General features: G+C 42.5%; 1 protein-coding gene across 11 annotated transcripts in view; it reads left to right on the top strand.

Annotated features, from left to right (window-relative positions):
• The window catches only part of reck (reversion-inducing-cysteine-rich protein with kazal motifs), a 206482-nt gene that overhangs the window by 102841 nt on the left and 84649 nt on the right, over positions 1-18992 (top strand). For all 11 annotated transcript variants that reach the window (XM_063067016.1, XM_063066939.1, XM_063067008.1 and 8 more), the window contains 5 exons: positions 297-382; positions 4996-5040; positions 7289-7322; positions 11288-11485; positions 14146-14413. In XM_063067016.1, the coding sequence (XP_062923086.1) occupies positions 297-382; positions 4996-5040; positions 7289-7322; positions 11288-11485; positions 14146-14413 (631 nt within the window). The remainder of the gene's footprint in view (positions 1-296; positions 383-4995; positions 5041-7288; positions 7323-11287; positions 11486-14145; positions 14414-18992) is intronic.

Raw genomic sequence — 18992 nt, 5'->3', positions numbered from 1 at the left:
TAACGGGAGATCCAACACTGCCCCTTCTCTAGTTGGTACCTCACAACCTTCCGAACCAAATTGAGTCCTCAGATCTGAATCCCAGAGCATATTAAAGTTTCACATTTCAGAAGTCAAAATACAAAAATTCATTGCTTTATGGTTTTAAAGCAGACTGTTTTCGTCAGGTTGTGATGTTTAAAACCCATTTTTATAAACTTTTTATGAAAACCTTTATTTTGTTAGATTCCTTTGCAGTTTTGTTCTATCAAGCAATTCATCATCAGATACAAATCTCTCCTGTATTCACATTGTAGGAGCACCAAGAAAGTCAGAAGGCTGGGTTGGCCTGGGGTGTTGTGAACTCGCCATTTCCTTGGACTGTCGACGTGCATGTAAGCAGGTAATGCACCTCAGCTGTGTGTGGCTTTCAGATGGCTCTGTACTGAAATATACAATGTTTTTAAAGTTTATTATTTCTTTTTATTTATTGAGCCAAGCCGCCCAGTAATCCCCAATGTAATCCTAGCCTAATCACCAGACAATTTACGATGACCAATGAACCTACCAATCAGTACATCACTGGACTGTGGGAGGAAACTGAAGCATCTGGAGGAGATCCACTTAGTTACGGGGAGAACGTTCAGACTCCTGACAGACAGCAGCGGGAATTGAACCCGGGTCACTGGTTTGTAAAGTGGTGTGCCAACCACCACACTATCGTGCCGCCCCCTCGTTATTAAGATGGCAGAAGTTGCTTTTATTTACAAAAGCAGTAAAAGCATTTTATAATGTGCTGAGGATGCTCATGTTGATGGTTAATTACTTTTGGCAGCAGTTAGTGTTCACATGTAGGCAGATGTAGAGAATGGGACTGACACCACTGCTCTACAAAAGTCAGGCTTAGACATTATGAGCTAAATGAGGATTGTTTAAAAGATCTAAAGATTAGCTTTATTTGTCATGTGCACATCAAAACATAAAGTGAAGTACGGTGTTTTGCATCAGTGACCAGCACAGTCAGAGGTTGTGCTGGGGGTGGCGGGGGGGGGGGGGGGGCGCAGCTCGCAAGTGTCGCTACACTTCAGGTGCCATCATAGAATGGCCACAACTTACTGACCCGAACCTGTATGTTTTTGGAATGTGGGAGGAAACTGGAGCACCCAGAGGAAACCCACGTGCTCAAGGGGAGAATGTGTTTTTAACTCCTTACATACAGTGGCAGGAATCAAAGCCCGATCAGTGATCGCTGGCACCATAAAGGGATTGCACAAACTAGAACATAGCCTCACATAATCCATTTTATTTTATTTAAAGATAGAGTAGGCTGTTCCAGCCCTTTGAGCCGCACCATCCCGCAAGCCCTGACCACCCCGATTTCACCCTAACCCTTACCTAATGGTGGGACCATTTACAGTGACCAGTCTTTGGATGTACAGGCTCCTTAAAGATGATTTCCCTTTTAATTTCACACATCTCAAAATCACAAATCAGCAAATACCCAGTTTACTTTTCTGATATTACACGTTGAAGGATAATTGTTGATCTGGTCATTTCACGATGCTTTGGACATTACATGGGAACATGTGATCTAATGCATTTTGATATGCTGCCATTTTAGGACTGACAGCAGAAGATATCAAAGTGCTTTCATTGACACATTACAACAGATATTAGTTAATGGCCTATATTAGTCAATTGGTCTCAGCCTGCAACATCAAGACCATAAGACATGGGAGCAGAATTAGGCCATTTGACCCATCAAGTCTGCTCCGCCATTCAATCATGCTGATCCTTTTTTCCCCCTTCAGCCCCACTCCCCGGCCTTCTCCCCATAACCTTTGATGCTGTGTCCATTCAAGAATGTATCAAGCTCTGCTGTAAATACATCCAATCACCTGGCCCGCACAGCTGCCTGTGGTAATAAGTTCCACAAATTCACCACTCTCTAGCTAAAGAAATTTCTCTGCATCTCTGTTTTAAATGGACGCCCCTCTATGCCCTCTTGTCATAGACTCTCCCACCACGGGAAACATTCTTTCTACATCAACTCTGTCTAGGCCTTTCAGCATTTGAAAGGTTTCAAGGAGATCCCCCCTCATCCTTCTGAATTCCAGCGAGTACAGACCCAGAGCCATCAAATGTTCCTCGTATGATAACCCTTTACTTTCCAGAATCATCCTTGTGTACCTCCTCTGAACCCTCTCCGATGCCAGCACATCTGATGTTAGATGAGGAGCCCAGAACTGTTAACAATACTCATTGCATCTGTAGATGTGAACTTCCCACCATTCAGGACAATTACAAAGACAGGTGTGTAAAAAGGGCCCAAAGGATCATTGGGGACCCGAGTCACCCCAACCACAAACTTGTTCCAGCTCCGGGACAGTTTCTTCCACCAGGCCATCAGACTGATTAATTCATGCTGATACAATTGTATTTCTATGTTATATTGACTGACCTGTTGTACATACTGTTTCTTATAAATTGCACATTGCACATTTAGATGGAGACGTAACGTAAAGATTTTTACTCCCCATGAGACTTTATAAGGCACTGGTGAGGCCTCGCCTTGAGAATTGTGAACAGTTTTGGGCTCCTCATCTTAGAAAAGAAGCACTGGCATTGGAGAGGGTCCAGAGGAGGTTGACGAGGATGATTCCAGGAATGAAAGGGTTATCATACGAGGAACGTTTGATGACACTGGGTGGAATTCAGAAGGATGAGGGAGGATCTCATTGAAACCTTTTGATTGTTGCAAGGCCTAGACGGACTAGATGTGGAAAGGATGTTTCCCATGGTGGGGGAGTCTCGGACAAGAGGACATAGTCTCAGGATAGAGGGGCACCCTTTCAAAACAAACATGCGGAGAAATTTCTTCAGCTGAAGGGTGGTGAATTTGTGGAATTTGTTACAATGATCCGAAAATCTTATGCCCTGCCAACTCCTTAGCCACGTATTGAACTGTACAATCTTCCAAGTTCTAGCCCCACTAGCATGTGGCATTGGGTAGCAATCCTGAGATCACAACCTTGGAGGTCCTGCCCTTTAACTCCCTATGCAGAACCTTGTCACTCGTCCTACCCATGTCATTCATACCTACGTAGATCACGACTTCTGTCTGTTCACCCTCATACTTAATGCTGTGGACTCGATCTGAGATGTCCTGGACCCTGGCACCCAGCAGGCAACGTACCATCCGGGAATCTCGTTCTTGCCCTCAGTACTTCCTGTCCATTCCCTAACTAACGTTTACCACAGCGAACCACAGTGTGTTTCCGGTTCCCCGTTCCCCCCCACTTTCTGTCTGAGTCAAAGAGGCAGGCTCAGTGCCAGAGACCTGACCACTGTGACTTTCCTCTGTTAGGTCATCCCAGTCGACCCTATCTGAAGTGATTTAGCTGTTGTTGAGGCGGATGGCCACAGGGGAACTCAACGCTGGTACCTCAAGACCTTTCCCCTTCTTGACTGTCACCCAGTTTCCTTGGGTGTAACTACCTCTCACTAGGTCCTATCTGTCATCTCTTCAGCCTCACAAACGACCCGGTGCTCATCCAGTTCCAGCTCTAACTCCTTAACGCTGTTTGTAGAAGCTGCAGCCGGATGCACTTCTCGCGGTTGTAGTTGTCAGGGACACTGGAGGTCTCCCTGTCTTCCCACATCCTGCAAGAGGAACATTGCACAATCCCACCTGTCATCCCTGAGTAGATATAAAGAAGAGGGGAAATGGAGCTTTTTTTTCCTTTGCTTTCTCTGACCGAAGCCTTTCTTTGCTGAATCCTTGAACAACTTAAAGCCTTAAGATCACCACTATATTTTATGGTCTTCTGGTCTCAGGTCTTTGTAATTCATTCCCTAACCTTATTTGTTTCTACCTACACCTCCTCAATAGTTCCATTTAATATCAGAGAATGTATGCAATATACAACCGGAAATTTTTGTTCTTTGCAGATATCCACAAAAACAGAAGAGTGCCCCAATGAATGAGTGACAGTAAAAAAACATTAGAATCCCAAAGCCCCCTCCCTCACTCAAGAAGCAGCAAAGCATCGACCCTCCACCTTCCCCCTTACTTCCACAAAAACAGTCAGCACTCCCCACCCACCAAGCAAACCATAGCATAGCCCCGAATAAAGACCACGATCTGCAGTGCAATGAGAACTAAATATTCGCTCAATAACTCGACATGCCACAGACTCTATCTGTCCCTAATGATGAGGCAGTGGTGTCACTTGAAAGCATTCCTTAAAATTCATCTCTGATCAACTATTCATAGTCATAGTCATAGTCATACTTTATTGATCCCAAGGGAAATTGGTTTTCGTTACAGTTGCATCATAAATAAATAATAATATGTAAATTATGCCAGGAAATAAGTCCAGGACCAGCCTTTTGGCTCAGGGTGTCTGACCCTCCAAGGGAGGAGTTGTAAAGTTTGATGGCCACAGGCAGGAATGACTTCCTATGATTCAAGTACAAAGTGAAAATTTTGGAGAGAAATAAAATAATTAAAACCTGTTCTGGATATTTGAATTTTTATTATGGATTTACTGTGATTACCCACAAGAAAATGAATTGCAGGATTGTACATAGTGACATATGTGCTTTGATAATAAATTTACTTCGAACTTTAAATATTGCTGAGGTTTAATTTCTCATACGAGCTGTAGTACAAAATGAGTTGCAAATATCAAACTGTCAAAGTTATTCCTTGCATAAACTTTAAAACCATGTTCATGGAACAGCAAAATCAAACACTGTGTTGTGTACAGTGAACTTAGAGATACCTGCATAATATCGAGACCCATAGCAACAAACAAGTGAATCTATTGTTTATTGAATAAAGAAAAACTTACATTTAACTTATGACTTCTGTGACGCAAGAACACCCAAATGTTTTTCGGTTGGTAAAGTACCACTTCTGTCAAAAGTAATCACAACATCCAATATGTTCATGGAAGTGTTATCATTTCTGTTACTGTTTTGATTACATGTGTGTTAATTTGTTTCTTTTAGGCTTCTTCAAAGAATGATCTTAAGGACTGTCGAAAGGAATTTGAGGTCAGTGTAGCCAAATATTAATAAATGTAGCACAATATTGAAATTAAACAATTTCTCGCTGTAAAAGGGGGAATAAAAGAGACTGTGGCTAAAGAAGGCAGGTGGTGGTTCACAGCTTGTGAACCAGAAGGAAATGGACTGCTCTCTCCAGGTCCTCAAGGAAACTTCACTCTACCAATCACTGTAGTTCCCTCCCCATCACAAAACTCTTTCCTCCTCAATCCAGGCCCTGAATATGTTATTCATTTTTAGCCACAAATTGCAATATACTGTGTATGTACAGTATATATAATATGTAGTACTCTGCAAAAGTCTTTTTTTCTCTCTTGTATTTGCACATTTTGTTGTCTTGCACATGGGTTGCTTGTCCATTCTGGTGGGTGTGATCCTTCATTGATTCTATTGTGGTTCATGGATTGACTCAGTACAGTACTGTGCGAAAGTCTTTGCCAGATATATAGTGCCTAAGACTGTTGTACAATACTGTACTTGTCTGTGGATAAAGGGCAAGTTTGTAAATCTGGCAGGCGCAAAAGATGCTGTGAATGGTGTGGTGGAGCACTGTGGGAGGGTTGTGGGACAGGTGGCAGAGGAGGAGTGCCAGGGGTGGGGTGTGATACAGGGTCTGCTCCTCTATCTTATAAGGAAAAACAATTACTTAAAGTGGAGAGAGAGACTAGCTCTGCCATTATTAGAATTGTGTATGTACATCAGACATTTGAATATAATAATATTATGGGAGCTCATTCATATGTAGGGGAGTCATTAATTTGGTCATTCAACACACAGGTGTGGCTGTATATGTGAGATAGCATAATATGAAGGTGCAAAAAAAATCCAGAGGTACAGGTCGCTTTTTAAATATACATACGTAGCTATATATTGAGATGATCATTGAAGGTCAGATAGTAGTGGAAGAAATTCTCACATTTGAAAGTAGTATTTTCTCATGAGTAATTTGCAATTCTGATAACACACGTCAAAGTTGCTGGTGAACGCAGCAGGCCAGGCAGAATTCCTCGTGTTTACGTTTTTAAATTTAGATGCTGTCTGGCCTGCTGCGTTCACCAGCAACTTTGATGTGTGTTGCTTGAATTTCCAGCATCTGCAGAATTGTCGTATTTACATTTGCAATTCTGATGTTCTCTTTTAATATTTGTTTTTCAATTGGTGGCTGATGACTTAAAGACTGAATAAAATGATCACAGATGAGGGGAAAAAAGGAAAACTAACATCATTGAGAATTGTAATGACTTGTAATTGCAACTGCTATTTCAGCTTTCTGATACGAACTTTATACTTAGTTTAAAGTGTGTAACATTCTTGTGCTAGCACATTGTCATGAAATGTAAACTAACCTCTTAGAGGGCTCTTAATCCTTCAGCTATATTTATTTTAATCCTTTAAGCATTGCATTTTTGAGAATACTTGTTTACCATTAAATCGGGTGAAATTGTTTTAGGGCATTAACTTTAAATTGTCAATCATCAGGATAAGTACATGCATTTACATGGATTTAAACTGGCTGTATTTTTTATAGGTCTTGCTGTGACTGCTTCAAGATTTCCTCTCTCTCCCCGAGGTCTTTAATCACTACTTTTTTCTTTACTGCAGTCCTGTCTGTAAATACCCACTATAATTTCCACTGCTTTGTTCTTACTGTCCACACATCTTTTGACACTTCATGGTCTACACCAACTACATCTAAAATTTTGGTTCTTGTATAGTTGTGACCAGACCATCCAGTTTGTCTTATTTCTTTACACATTGCATTGACATTTGGCTCCAATGTTTTCAGGAAAAAAAAATGGAAATTTGTTTCTTTTGGTTTTGTTTTGGGTATGGGGTTTATGTGGCTTTAATAAGTGTCTTCTTGCAGCATAATATGTGGTAATATAATGTTAACTATGCAGGAAATATTTTTAGCCTAGAACATTTAAAGTTTGTGTTGTTATTTGACCACTGACAGAACAAAGTTCAGTTCTTAGCTAAAGGCTAATATAGGAATGCTTCAGATTTGGGGCACATGGGGAGAAGGGCGAGTAGCAGATGACAAAATGAAAGTATTCTGCAAAATTACTGCAGTGCCTGACTGGAAATATAATTGTTAATGGCATGGCACGCATTCATGTTGAAGGAGGTTGTGGTAGCATGGTTTTGTGGGATACTTGTGGTATAAAATGTTTTTTTTTCAAATTCCTTGTCTCACTGTTACTAATCTAAGTGTTGTTCTTTGTTTTTATTTCAGACTGCATTTTTCAGTTGCGTCAACAGAAATGAGAGTAAGTTTCCTTCTCCTAAAACTAGGAAATTATGCTGTGTTCTATTAAATGTATTGACACGGAACATGAGCTAATTGACTTTTTGTGGCGGGGTGGAGACCTGTCTGTACCGAAGGAGGTGTAAGGTGCTACGCCCCTCCGCTAGGCGGCAGGACTCCTTGGACAAGGTGAAGCACCTTCTCAGACCCCCCTCCCTATCCACCCCCAATCAGGGTCCTGTGAAGCCATGGGAGCAAGTGGTGGGTGGTTGTATGAGCAGCCGGTGCAAATCACAAGTCCTGGTTATGTGACCACTGACGCCAGGCAGACAGTCTCTGAGGCGTGATTGTAAGTGATCACAATTCTATCTCCTTTACCATAGCATTGCAGAGGGATAGGAACAGACAAGTTAGGGAAACGTTTAATTGGAGTAAGGAGAAATACGAGGCTATCAGGCAGGAACTTGGAAGCATAAATTGGAAACAGAATGTTCTCAGGGAAACGTACAGAAGAAATGTGGCAAATGTTCAGGGGATATTTGCGTGAGGTTCTGAGTAGGTATGTTCCAATGAGACATGGAAAGGATGGTAGGGTAGAAGATCCGTGGTGTACAAAGGTTGTTGTAAATCTAGTCAAGAAGAAAAGGAGCTTACGAAGGGTTCAAAAAAACTAGGTAATGATATAAATCTAAAAGATTATAAAGCTTAACAGGAAGGAGTATAAGAATGAAATTAGGAGAGCCAGAAGGGGCCATGAGAAGGCCTTGGTGGACAGGATTAAGGAAAACCCTAAGGCATTCTACAAGTATGTGAAGAGCAAGAGGATAAGATGTGAGAGAATAGGACCAATCAAGTGTGACAATAAAAGAGTGTGTATGGAACCGGAGGAAACGGCAGAGGTACTTAATGAATACTTTGCTTCAGTATTCACTATGGAAAATGATCTTGGTGATTGGAGGGATGACTTGCAGTGGACTGAAAAGCTTGAAAATGTAGATATTAAGAAAGGGGATGTGCTGGAGCTTTTGGAAAGCGTCAAGTTGAATAAGTTACCGGAACAGGACGGGATGTACCCCAGGCTACTGTGGGAAGCGAGGGAGGAGATTGCTGAGCCTCTGGCAATGATCTTTGCATCAGCAATGAGGATGGGAGAGGTTCCAGAGGATTGGAACCTCTGGAGGATGCAGATGTTGGTCCCTTATTCAAGAAAGGGAGTAGGGATAGCCCAGGAAATTATAGGCCAATGAGTCTTACTTCAGTGGTTGGTAAGTTGATGGAGAAGTTCCTGAGAGGCAAGATTTATAAACATTTGGAGAGGCATAATATGATTAGGAATAGTCAGCATGGCTTTGTCAAAGGCAGGTCATGCCTTACGAGCCTGATTGAATTTTTGATTTGAATTTATGATAAACGCATTGATGAAGGTAGAGCAGTAGATGTAGTGTATATGGATTTCAGCAAGGCATTTGATATTGTACCCCATGCAAGGCTTATTGAGAAAGTAAGGAGGCATGGGATCCAAAGGGACATTGCTTTGTGGATCCAGAACTGGCTTGCCCACAGAAGGCAAAGAGTGGTTGTAGATGGGTCATATTCTGCATGGAAGCCGGTGACCAGTGGTGTGCCTCAGGGAGCTGTTCTGGGACCCCTACTCTTTGTGATTGTTATAAATGACCTGGATGAGGAAGTGGATGGATGGGTTAGTAAATTTGCTGATGACACAAAGGTTGGAGGTGTTGTGGATAGTGTGGAGGGCTGTCAGAGGTTACAACGGGACATTGATTGGATGCAAAACTGGGCTAAGAAATGGCAGATGGAGTTCAACCCAGATAAGTGTGAGGTGGTTCATTTTGGTAGGTCAAATATGATGGCAGAATACAGCATTAATGATAAGACTCTTGGCAGTGTGGAAGATCATAGGGATCTTGGGGTCCGAGTCCATAGGACGCTCAAAGCAGCTATGCAGGTTGACTCTGTGGTTCAGAAAGCATACGGTGCATTGGCCTTCATCAATCGTGGGATTGAGTTTAAGAGCCGAGAGGTGATGTTGCAGCAATATAGGACCCTGGTCAGACCCCATTTGGAGTACAGTGCTCAATTCTGGTTGCCTCACTATAGGAAGGACATGGAAACCATAGAAAGATTGCAGAGGAGATTTACAAGGAAGTTGCCTGGATTGGGGAGCATGCCTTATGAGAATAGGTTGTGAACTTGGCCTTTTCTCCTTGGAGCGATGGAGGATGGGAGGTGACCTGATAGAGGTGTACAAGATGATGAGAGGCAATGATCATGTGGATAGTCAGAGGCTTTTGCCTAGAGCTGAAATGGCTAGCACGAGAGGGCATAGTTTTGAGGTGTTTGGATGTAGGTACAGAGGAGATGTCAGGGGTAAGTTTTTTCACACAGAGAGTGGTGAGTACGTGGAATGGTCTGCTGGTGGCGGCGGTGGAGGCGGAAACGATAGGGTCTTTTAAGGGACTCCCAGGTGGCTACATGGAGCTTAGAAAAATAGAGGTCTCTGGGCGAAGCCTAGGTAGTTCTAACATGGGACATGTTTGGCACAGCTTTGTGGGCCAAAGGGCCTGTATTGTGCTGTATGTTTTCTATGAGTATTGATAATGACTGGGGTCACCTGCGTTGTGAAGACACAGCCCAGAAGAAGGCAATGTCAAACCACTTCTGTAGAAACATTTGCCAAGAACAATCATGGTCATGAGACCATGATCCCCCATGTCATACGACAAGGACACTGCATATAATGATGATGATGCCTGGAATGGGCCTCCAGGGTAGTTATGGAAGCAGATTGAATAGTGGCTGGAAGAATGTGCAGGAATTGGATCATGGTGTAGGTGTAAAAGATTGGTTGAATTTGTCATTGTGGTTGCAACAGACATTGTAAGCTGAAAGGCCTGTTCCTGAGTTGTACGTTTCAATGTTCCATTCTGAGACTCTGTTTTAAGTCATCACTGACCACTTCACTGAAGTGTACAAGAGGATAGATTTTGTACTGAACTTTCACTGCCACACAGAACTGCCCCCAACAATCAAGATCCCTAGAAAAACCCTGGAAGATGTTCCTTTCCAAATCCAATAAAATGTTGGAAATCTTCCCATGGCTCTCTAAGGGCAATGTCACCATTGTGGAGACTGATCACGTGGAGGTGGTCCCTATAATGGTTGACATTATTGGCATTGTGGGCACCTGAGTCAAACACTCTACTTCAAAGTCTGTTCCAGCAGGAGACCTTAAGGACAGAAAATACTTTAAGAACCTTCTGCAAGTTTCGAAAGAGGAAAAAATTGTAACATCTCTAAAGTTCCATGGCCGCTCAAAATGGGCAAGGAGCATCGGGAAGTTCAAAAGCCACATGTCTTTCAATAATAGGCTCATCGAATAAACAGCAATATATGCACACTAACATCCCCGACTACCCGCCCACACCCTTCTTTATCCACCACCCTGTACTCCACCTACATCAGAGTTTTTGGATTTTCCTTTGGCCTCCAGCCACCTCAGAAGTCACAAAGTCATCAGTCCTCGGAAGCAGCATCTGAGAAAAAAGATGGGGGGGGTGTTGGCTGCGGGTAGAGCAGGGGTTCCAACTGCCTTATGCCATGGACCCCTACCATTCACCGAGGGATCCATGGACCCCAGGTAGGCAACTCTTGAGGTAGAAGTTGATGTTGTGGTGTACTGCCAAGCGTTGTGGGCATGCCATGTTGGCACTGGCATGGTGGTGACTTCTGTGGACTGCCTCCTGCACACTGTCGGGTGTGTTAGTTGTTAACTCAAATGACACATTTCACTGTATGTTTTGATGTACTTGTGACAATCTTGAATCTTGAAATGGTCATTCGGTGTTTTCAAAGTGAGAAATTGTCAGATTTTCTGAAGTATGTCAGAAAAAGATCTATATGCTCAATGAACAAATAGGGATCTTTAAACTGATGAATGAATTACAATCTGCTTTTGTTAAATTACAGTGGGATCTTTATGCTGCAGCTATGCGGGTCGGCATACAAACTGTCGAGAATACTGCCACGCTATTTTCCGGACAGATTCTTCTCCCACACAATCGCAGATTAAAGCTGTGGAAAACTATTGTGCCTCCATCAGCCCACAGCTTATTCAATGTGTTGACAATTACACTCGCTCGTATCCAATGAAAAATCCTGTTGATAGTAAGTATGAATCCTTCAAACTATTCCAGTGATTCTCACAGGAAATGCCCTCTCCTCATTGTCTATTTTACCCGTCTCTGTTACGGTCGACAGCATGCGCGTTGCAGCTTTGTGATATGGTGTCACAGAAAACTACAGCACAGAAGCAAACCCTTTGGACGATCTAGTTCATGCTGAACCATTTGAAATGCCTATATGAGTCCTAATGAAGGATGTCGGCCTGAAATGTTGACTCCTCCTTACATGCTGCCTGCCTTGCTGAGTTTCTCCAGTGTTGTGTGTGTGTGTGTGTGTGTGTGTGTGTGTGTGTGTTGTTCTGGATTTCCAGCATCTGCAGAATCTCTTATGTTTATGTGTCATGGTTATTAATATCATATTAAGCACTGAACTGTCATTGCTGTTTTTGCCTTGATTTTTATGCCAAGTCTGAGCATTCTCTTGTTTCATTTTTGTTTTTTTTTTAGCTGAGTTCCTGCTTATCTATTAATTTCTCTCTTGTCTGCCAATATCCTTATCAGATTTCTTGTGTGGGATAATGGATAACATCTCTGTAGTTTGTGCTCATGACCTGTTGTGCAATAGGGCTATTCTTCCAAACTATTTCCATTTTTATAAAATAGTTTGAAATGTTTGACTGCAAGTGACTTTTACTGGCAGCTGTAATTGTCTTTTTTTTTATCAGTTGTAGAGTCATAGTAAAGTACAGCACAGAAACAGGCTCTTCGGCCCATCTAGTCTGTGCTGAGCCATTTAAACTGCCTACTTCCATTGACCTGCACTGGGATCATAGCCTTCCAAACCTCTCCCGTTCTTGTACCTATCTAAACTTCTCTTTAACGTTGAAATTGAGCTTGCAATGCACCACTTGTGCTGGCAGCTCATTCCACACACACAAGACACTATGAGTGAAGAAATTTCCCCTCGTGCTCCCCTTAATCATTTTGCCTTTCACCCTTAACCCATGACCTCTAGTTGTAGTCTCACCTAGCCTCAGTGGAAAAAGCCTGCTTGCATTTACCCTATCTATACCCCTCATAATTTTGTATACCTCTATCAAATCTCCCTTGAATCTCCTACGTTCTATGGAATAAAGTCCTAACCTATTCAACCTTTAATTTGTATGTATTTGATGCTCATTAATGAAATACTGTGGAGGCATGTGCATTTTATGCATTGGTGCATGAGCATGGTTATGCATTTTCCACCTTCTGGACAAAGTATTGTGTTCACTTCTGGTTGCCTCATTATAGGAAAGAAGTGGAAGGTTTAGAGAGGGTACAGAGGAGACTTGTAGGATGATACGTGGGTTGGAGAACATGTCTTATGAGGATAGGTTGAATGAGCTTGATCTTTTCCCTCTGGGGCAAAGGAGGGTGAGAGAAGTTTACAAGATGATAAGGGGCATAGAGTGAATAAACAGCCAGAGACTTTTTTTTCCCTCCATGCCGAGCACAAGAAAGCCAAACTTTAAGGTGTTGGGAGGAAAATATGGAGTATCTTCAATATCCCATACATAGGTCAGAGGTGGGTTTTCTACAGAGGGGTGGGTGTGTGGAATGTGCTGCCAGTGGTGGTTGCAGAGGCAGATACATTAGGTACTTTCAGATAGACATATCAATGAGGGAAAATGGAGGGTTGTGTGCGAGTTAACGGTTGGATTGATTTTAGAGTGGGTTAAAGTGTTGGCACAACATTGCAAGCAGAATGGCCTGTACTGTTCCACGTTCTAAAATAAACTCATGGCAAAATTGCCTTATGGATGTTTGAAAATGAACCGGTCCATCGTCCCGGGATAACCCATATTGTACAGATCCAAATACTGTTGAGGGCCGTGTGGGGTATGTATCTCCCCAAATGGAGATATTGTACAGATCCAAATTCTGCTGAGGGCCTTGTGGCATATGTTTTGGTTTGTACTTAAAATCTAAGCAAATCAGGGTTTTGATATTTTGTTTTTAAATCCAAGCTTGGCTCTTGCTGTTGGTTGATTTATATTTATTCTCTCTTATATTTTTCAATCTACCATGCGCTGGGATGTGTCTCAGGCAGGTGTCCCCAAACTTTGTATGCCATGCAGCCCTACCATTAACTGAAGGGTCTGTGGACCCCAGGTTTTGACCCCCTGATCCCTAGCTTCTCTGTTTAGTGGAAGAATCCTTTCGTGTTCATCTAAAGGCAATATGTGAATGCATTTACTCGTGAAGTCCCACAACAAGCTTTTTGTCGCAAAAGCCATTGGAAAATTTAAATTACCGTAAACAAAAGGAACATTGCAGCACAGTACAGGCCATTCGGTTCACAATGTTGGGCCAACCTTTTAACCTGCTCTACGATTAAATAACCCTTCCCTCCCACATCATCTCCATTTTTCTATCATTCTTGTGCCTGTCCTGGACTTCCTTAGATACCCCCAATGTATATGTATGTCTCGCAACAGGCACCCACCACTCTTTTTTTTAAAAAAAAGTAAACACAAAACAGCAGCTAACTAATGATTATAGATTCTTGACTAACTTTCTTGTGCGTTCTACTTGGCTGTCACTTTCCTTTATCAAAGGCAGTGCAATATTTGCTAATTCAAAAAATCTAGCATGAATGACAATTCCAGTTTAAGTGTGGAGTAAATCTAATTAGTACTGTTAAATTTCCCAATTCTTCAGGTTTATACTGCTGTGACAGAGCAGAAGACTTTGCTTGTCAGACCACATGTCGAAAAGTACTGATGACAAAGTCCACTGATCAAGAAATTGTTGATGGACTTATCGAAGGCTGTAAGAAAATGCCTCTGCCTCAGGATCCACTGTGGCAATGCTTTTTAGAAAGTTCCGGATCAAGTAATCCAGATAACAGCACGAATGGATTGCCTGCCACAGCTGTTGATGGTGCCAAATTGCACTGTTGTTCCAAAGCAAATACTTCCATCTGCAGGTTGGAAAAATTGTTTCTCTGAACTTAATATTTGAAAGTAATTCCTTCCCAGAAAGCGTGCAATTGGATTGACTCCTGTTATTAATTCGGATTTGTGGAACTGTGCAGTTTCACTAGGAATTTTGTAGACAGTGAGGTATTTGATGTTTTCATACTATGTTCTTTCAGAAGTCAGAAAAGGGACACAAAACTTGTTTCATGATCATTTTATTAAGTGTTAATGCAACAAAGAGAAAATTGATAGAGGTCTACTAAGTGAAAGGAGAGATAAAGAACTAAGTTGGCACCCGGCATGGAGCAGCTATTTTTAATACCCATAGATGAGGAAAATTCCATTCTATTTCTTAAGAGTCAACACTTAAGAGAAAACACTTGTTCAATTAATACAGTACTGAGAGAAGCTAACGTAATTATACTTTGTATAATCACTAGAGCAGGGGTTCCCAGCCCTTCTTTTGCTATGGGCCCCTGCATTAACTGAGAGGTTCATGGACCCCAGGTTGGGTGCCCCTGCATTGGGGAACAAGTTGAAGTTGCATATACATATTGTGACCACCAGGAAGCATAATAAACAGTTACATGCATATAAAAGCTACTTAAAATAGGAGCAGATAATTAATTGTTACACTGCAAAGAAAATAACAATGAACAGTCAGATCCAACAGTAGTCAGCAGACCAGAGAAATCGGTGGGGAGAGAAATCAGATGAATAGTTCACACTGAAAAGTTAACTTTGTTTCTTTCTTGACTCCTTTCTGCTTTACGTAGGAATCGTTCTCTCCATGACTCCCTTGTACACTGGCCCCTCCCTACCCCAGAACTCTCCCTTGTCACCTTGAGGTGTAACACTCATCCCTACCCCTCCTCCCTAACCGCCATCCTTTCTTTACTTGTAGAAACGTAGAAACATAGAAAATAGGTGCAGGAGTAGGCCATTCGGCCCTTCAAGCCTGCACCGCCATTCAGTGTGATCATGGCTGATCATCCAACTCAGAACCCTGTACCAGCCTTCCCTCCATACCCCCTGATCCCTTTAGCCACAAGGGCCATATCTAACTCCCTCTTAAATATCGCCAATGAACTGGCCTCAACTGTTTCCTGTGGCAGAGAATTCCGCAGATTCACCACTCTCTGTGTGAAGAAGTTTTTCCTAATCTCGGTCCTAAAAGGCTTCCCCTTTATCCTCAAACTGTCATCCAAAAACATTGAGATCATCATGGTGCTCCAGCTCTTTTTTATTATTTAGAGATAAATAGTCATTAAAAAAATTACAGCACAGAACAAATCCTTCAGCTCACCTAGTTCATGCCAAACCATTTTAACTGCCTACTCCCATTGACCGACACTGGGACCATAGCCCTCCTTACCATCCCATCTATGTACCTATCCAAACTTTTCTTAAACGTTGATATCAAAATCACATCCACCACTTGAGCTGGTAGCTCGTTCCACACTCTCACCACCCTCTGAGTCGAGAGGTTTCCCCTCGTGTTCCCCTTAAACATTTCACCTTTCACCCTTAACCCATGACATCTAGTTATAACCCAACCTCCCTGGAAAAACCTGGAATTGTTTTAATGGTTCTTGGAAAGCTTTCTAGAACCACCTGTTTTCTCTTCTGATCCTCTGTAAATGTGACTAAAGTAAGTGACTCCAATATTCATTCATTCAGTTGTTATGTGTCGTGTCATATGACATAGGCGATCATGTCCTTTCCATGGCCATGATTGTTGTTGGCAAATTTTTCTACAGAAGTGGTTTGCCATTGTCTTCTTCTGGGCAGTGTCTTTACAAGACGTGTGATCCCAGCCATTATCAATACTCTTCTGAGATTGTCTGCCTGGTGTCAGTGGTCACATAACCAGGACTTGTGATCTGCACCAGCTGCTCATACGACCATCCACCACCTGCTCCCATGGCTTCATGTGATACTGATCGGGGAGTGGGGGGAAGCAGGGGGCTAAGCAGGTGCTACACCTTACTCAAGGGTGACCTGCAGGCTAGTGGAGGGAAGAAGCACCTTGCATCTCCTTTGGTTGAGATGTATCTCCATTCTCACACCCCAGACTATAGAGGCAGTACAACTGTGTACATTCCTATGCTGTCATATCTGGCAATATACTTTGTCCAAGTTGTCTGTCGAGTTGAATGTGTCAAGATTATTCCCATTTCGCTTGTGAACTTCACTAGCTGGAAACGGATCAGACTTGGTTTCTGAATATCATCTGTCTGCATCTTATGTGTGGGGAACTGGCTAGAAGTCCATTGGAACACTATACACATGTTTCTCATTAATTTAAGCAGCGCACATCACTGTATGTCTTGACAAATAAAACAAATAGCTTTGTAACCATATTTGTGGATGAAATGAAGGTAGGTGGGTGGAAGGTAGTGTTGAAGGAGCAGGGAGAATTCAGAAGGACTTAGGCAGGAGTGAACCCTTGCAAGGCGGCAGGCCCAGATGGAGTACCTGGGAACGCTCTGAAAACTTGCGCCAAGCAACTGGCAGGACATTTTCAACCTCTCACTGCTACAGTTGGAAGTTCCTACCTGCTTCAAAAATACCAGTGAAATACCATCAGTAATTTACTGATGATACCACTGTTACTGGTGGAATCTCAGATGGAGATGAGAATGCATACAGGAATGAGATATTCCTGTCAGTTGAATGTTTCTCAGCAGCAACCTCACACTCAGTGTCAGTAAGATGAAAGAGCTGATTGTGGACATCAGGAAGGGTAAGACGAGGGAACACAAATCTATCCTTATAGGATAGTGGAGTGAGTGAGCAATTTCAAGCTCCTTGGTGTCAAGATCTCTGAGGATCTAACCCAGTCCCAACTTATCGATGCAGAAATAAAGAAGGCAAGACAGTGGCTATATTTCATTAGGAGTTTGAAGAGATTGGTTTGTCACCTAAAACACGTGAAACTTCTATAGATGTACCGTGGAGAGCATTCTGACATGCTTCATCACTGTCTGGTATGGGGTGGGGGGGGGGCCTACTGCACAGGCATCTTCAAGGGTGCCTCAGAAAGGTGGTGTCCATCAGTAAGGACCCCCAGCACCCAGGACATGCCCTCTTCTCATTGCTACCATCAGGGAGGAGGTACAGAAGCCTGAAGGCACACACTCAGTGATTCAGGAACAGTTTCTTCCCCTCTGCCATCCGATTCCTAAATGGACATTGAACCTGTGAACACCACCTCACTTTTTATTTATATTTTACTTCTATTTTACACTATTTTTAATCTACCTAATGTGCATAATATGCTTACTGTAATTGATTTACTTATTTATTTTTTCTTTCTATATTATGTATTGCATTGAACTGCTGCTGCTACATTAACAAATTTCACGACACATGCTGGTGATAATAAATCTGATTCTGATTAGGGAATGGGCAAAGAAGTGGCAGATGGAATACAGTGTCAAGAAGTGTATGGTCATACACTCTGGGTAGTAGGAATAAAAGTGTAGACTATTTTCTAATTAGACCATAAGACAAAGGAGCAGAAGTCGGCCATTCGGCCCATCGACTCTGCTCCACCATTTTATCATGAGCTGATCCATTCTCCCATTTAATCCCACTCCCCCGCCTTCTCACCATAACCTTTGATGCCCTGGCTGCTCAGACACCTATCAATCTCTGCCTTAAATACACCCAATGACTTGGCTTCCACTGCTGCCCGTGGCAACAAATTCCATAGATTCACCACCCTCTGACTAAAAAAATTTCTTTGCATTTCTGTTCTGAATGGGCGCCCTTCAATCCTTAAGTCATGCCCTCTCATATTAGACTCCCCCATCACGGGAAACAACTTTGCCACATCCACTCTGTCCATGCCTATCAACATTCGAAATGTTTCTATGAGGTGTCCAAGGAATACAGTTCAAGAGCAGACAAACGTTCCTCATATGTTAACCCTCTCATTCCCGGAATCATTCTAGTGAATCTTCTCTGTACCCTCTCCAATGTCAGCACATCCTTTCTTAAATAAGGAGACCAAAACTGCCCACAGTACTCCAAGTGAGGTCTCACCAGTGCCTTATAGAGCCTCAACATCACATCCCTGCTCCTATACTCTGTTCCTCTAGAAATGAATGCCAACATTGCATTCGCCTTCTTCACTACTGACTCAACCTGGAGGTTAACTTTAAGGGTATCCTGTACGAGGACTCCCAAGTCCCGTTGCATCTCCGAACTTTGAATTCTTTCCCCATTTAAATAATATTAAGTAATTGGGGAGAAAATTCAGAAATCTGTGGTGCAAAGGGACTTGGGAGTCTCGTGCAGGATTCCCTAAGAGTTAATTTGTAGTTGAGTCAGTGGAGAGGAAGGCATTTGGTGAAGACTAGAATATAAAAGCAAGGATGTAATGCTGAGGCTTGATAAGACACTGGTGAGTCCTCACTTGGCATATTGTGAGCAGTTTTGGGTTCCTTATCTAAGAAAGGATGTGCTGACGTTGGAGAGGGTTCAAAGGAGGTTCACAAAAATGATTCCAGGCATGAAAGACTTACTGTATGTGGAGTGTTTGATGGTTCTGGGCTTGTAGTTCCTGAAATATAGAAGAAT

The sequence above is a fragment of the Mobula hypostoma genome, chromosome 1 (assembly GCF_963921235.1).
Source record: "Mobula hypostoma chromosome 1, sMobHyp1.1, whole genome shotgun sequence".
Classification (NCBI taxonomy): Eukaryota; Metazoa; Chordata; class Chondrichthyes; order Myliobatiformes; family Myliobatidae; genus Mobula; species Mobula hypostoma.
The sequence above is the reverse complement of the archived record's forward strand: the minus strand, read 5'-3'. Positions and strand labels throughout refer to the sequence as shown.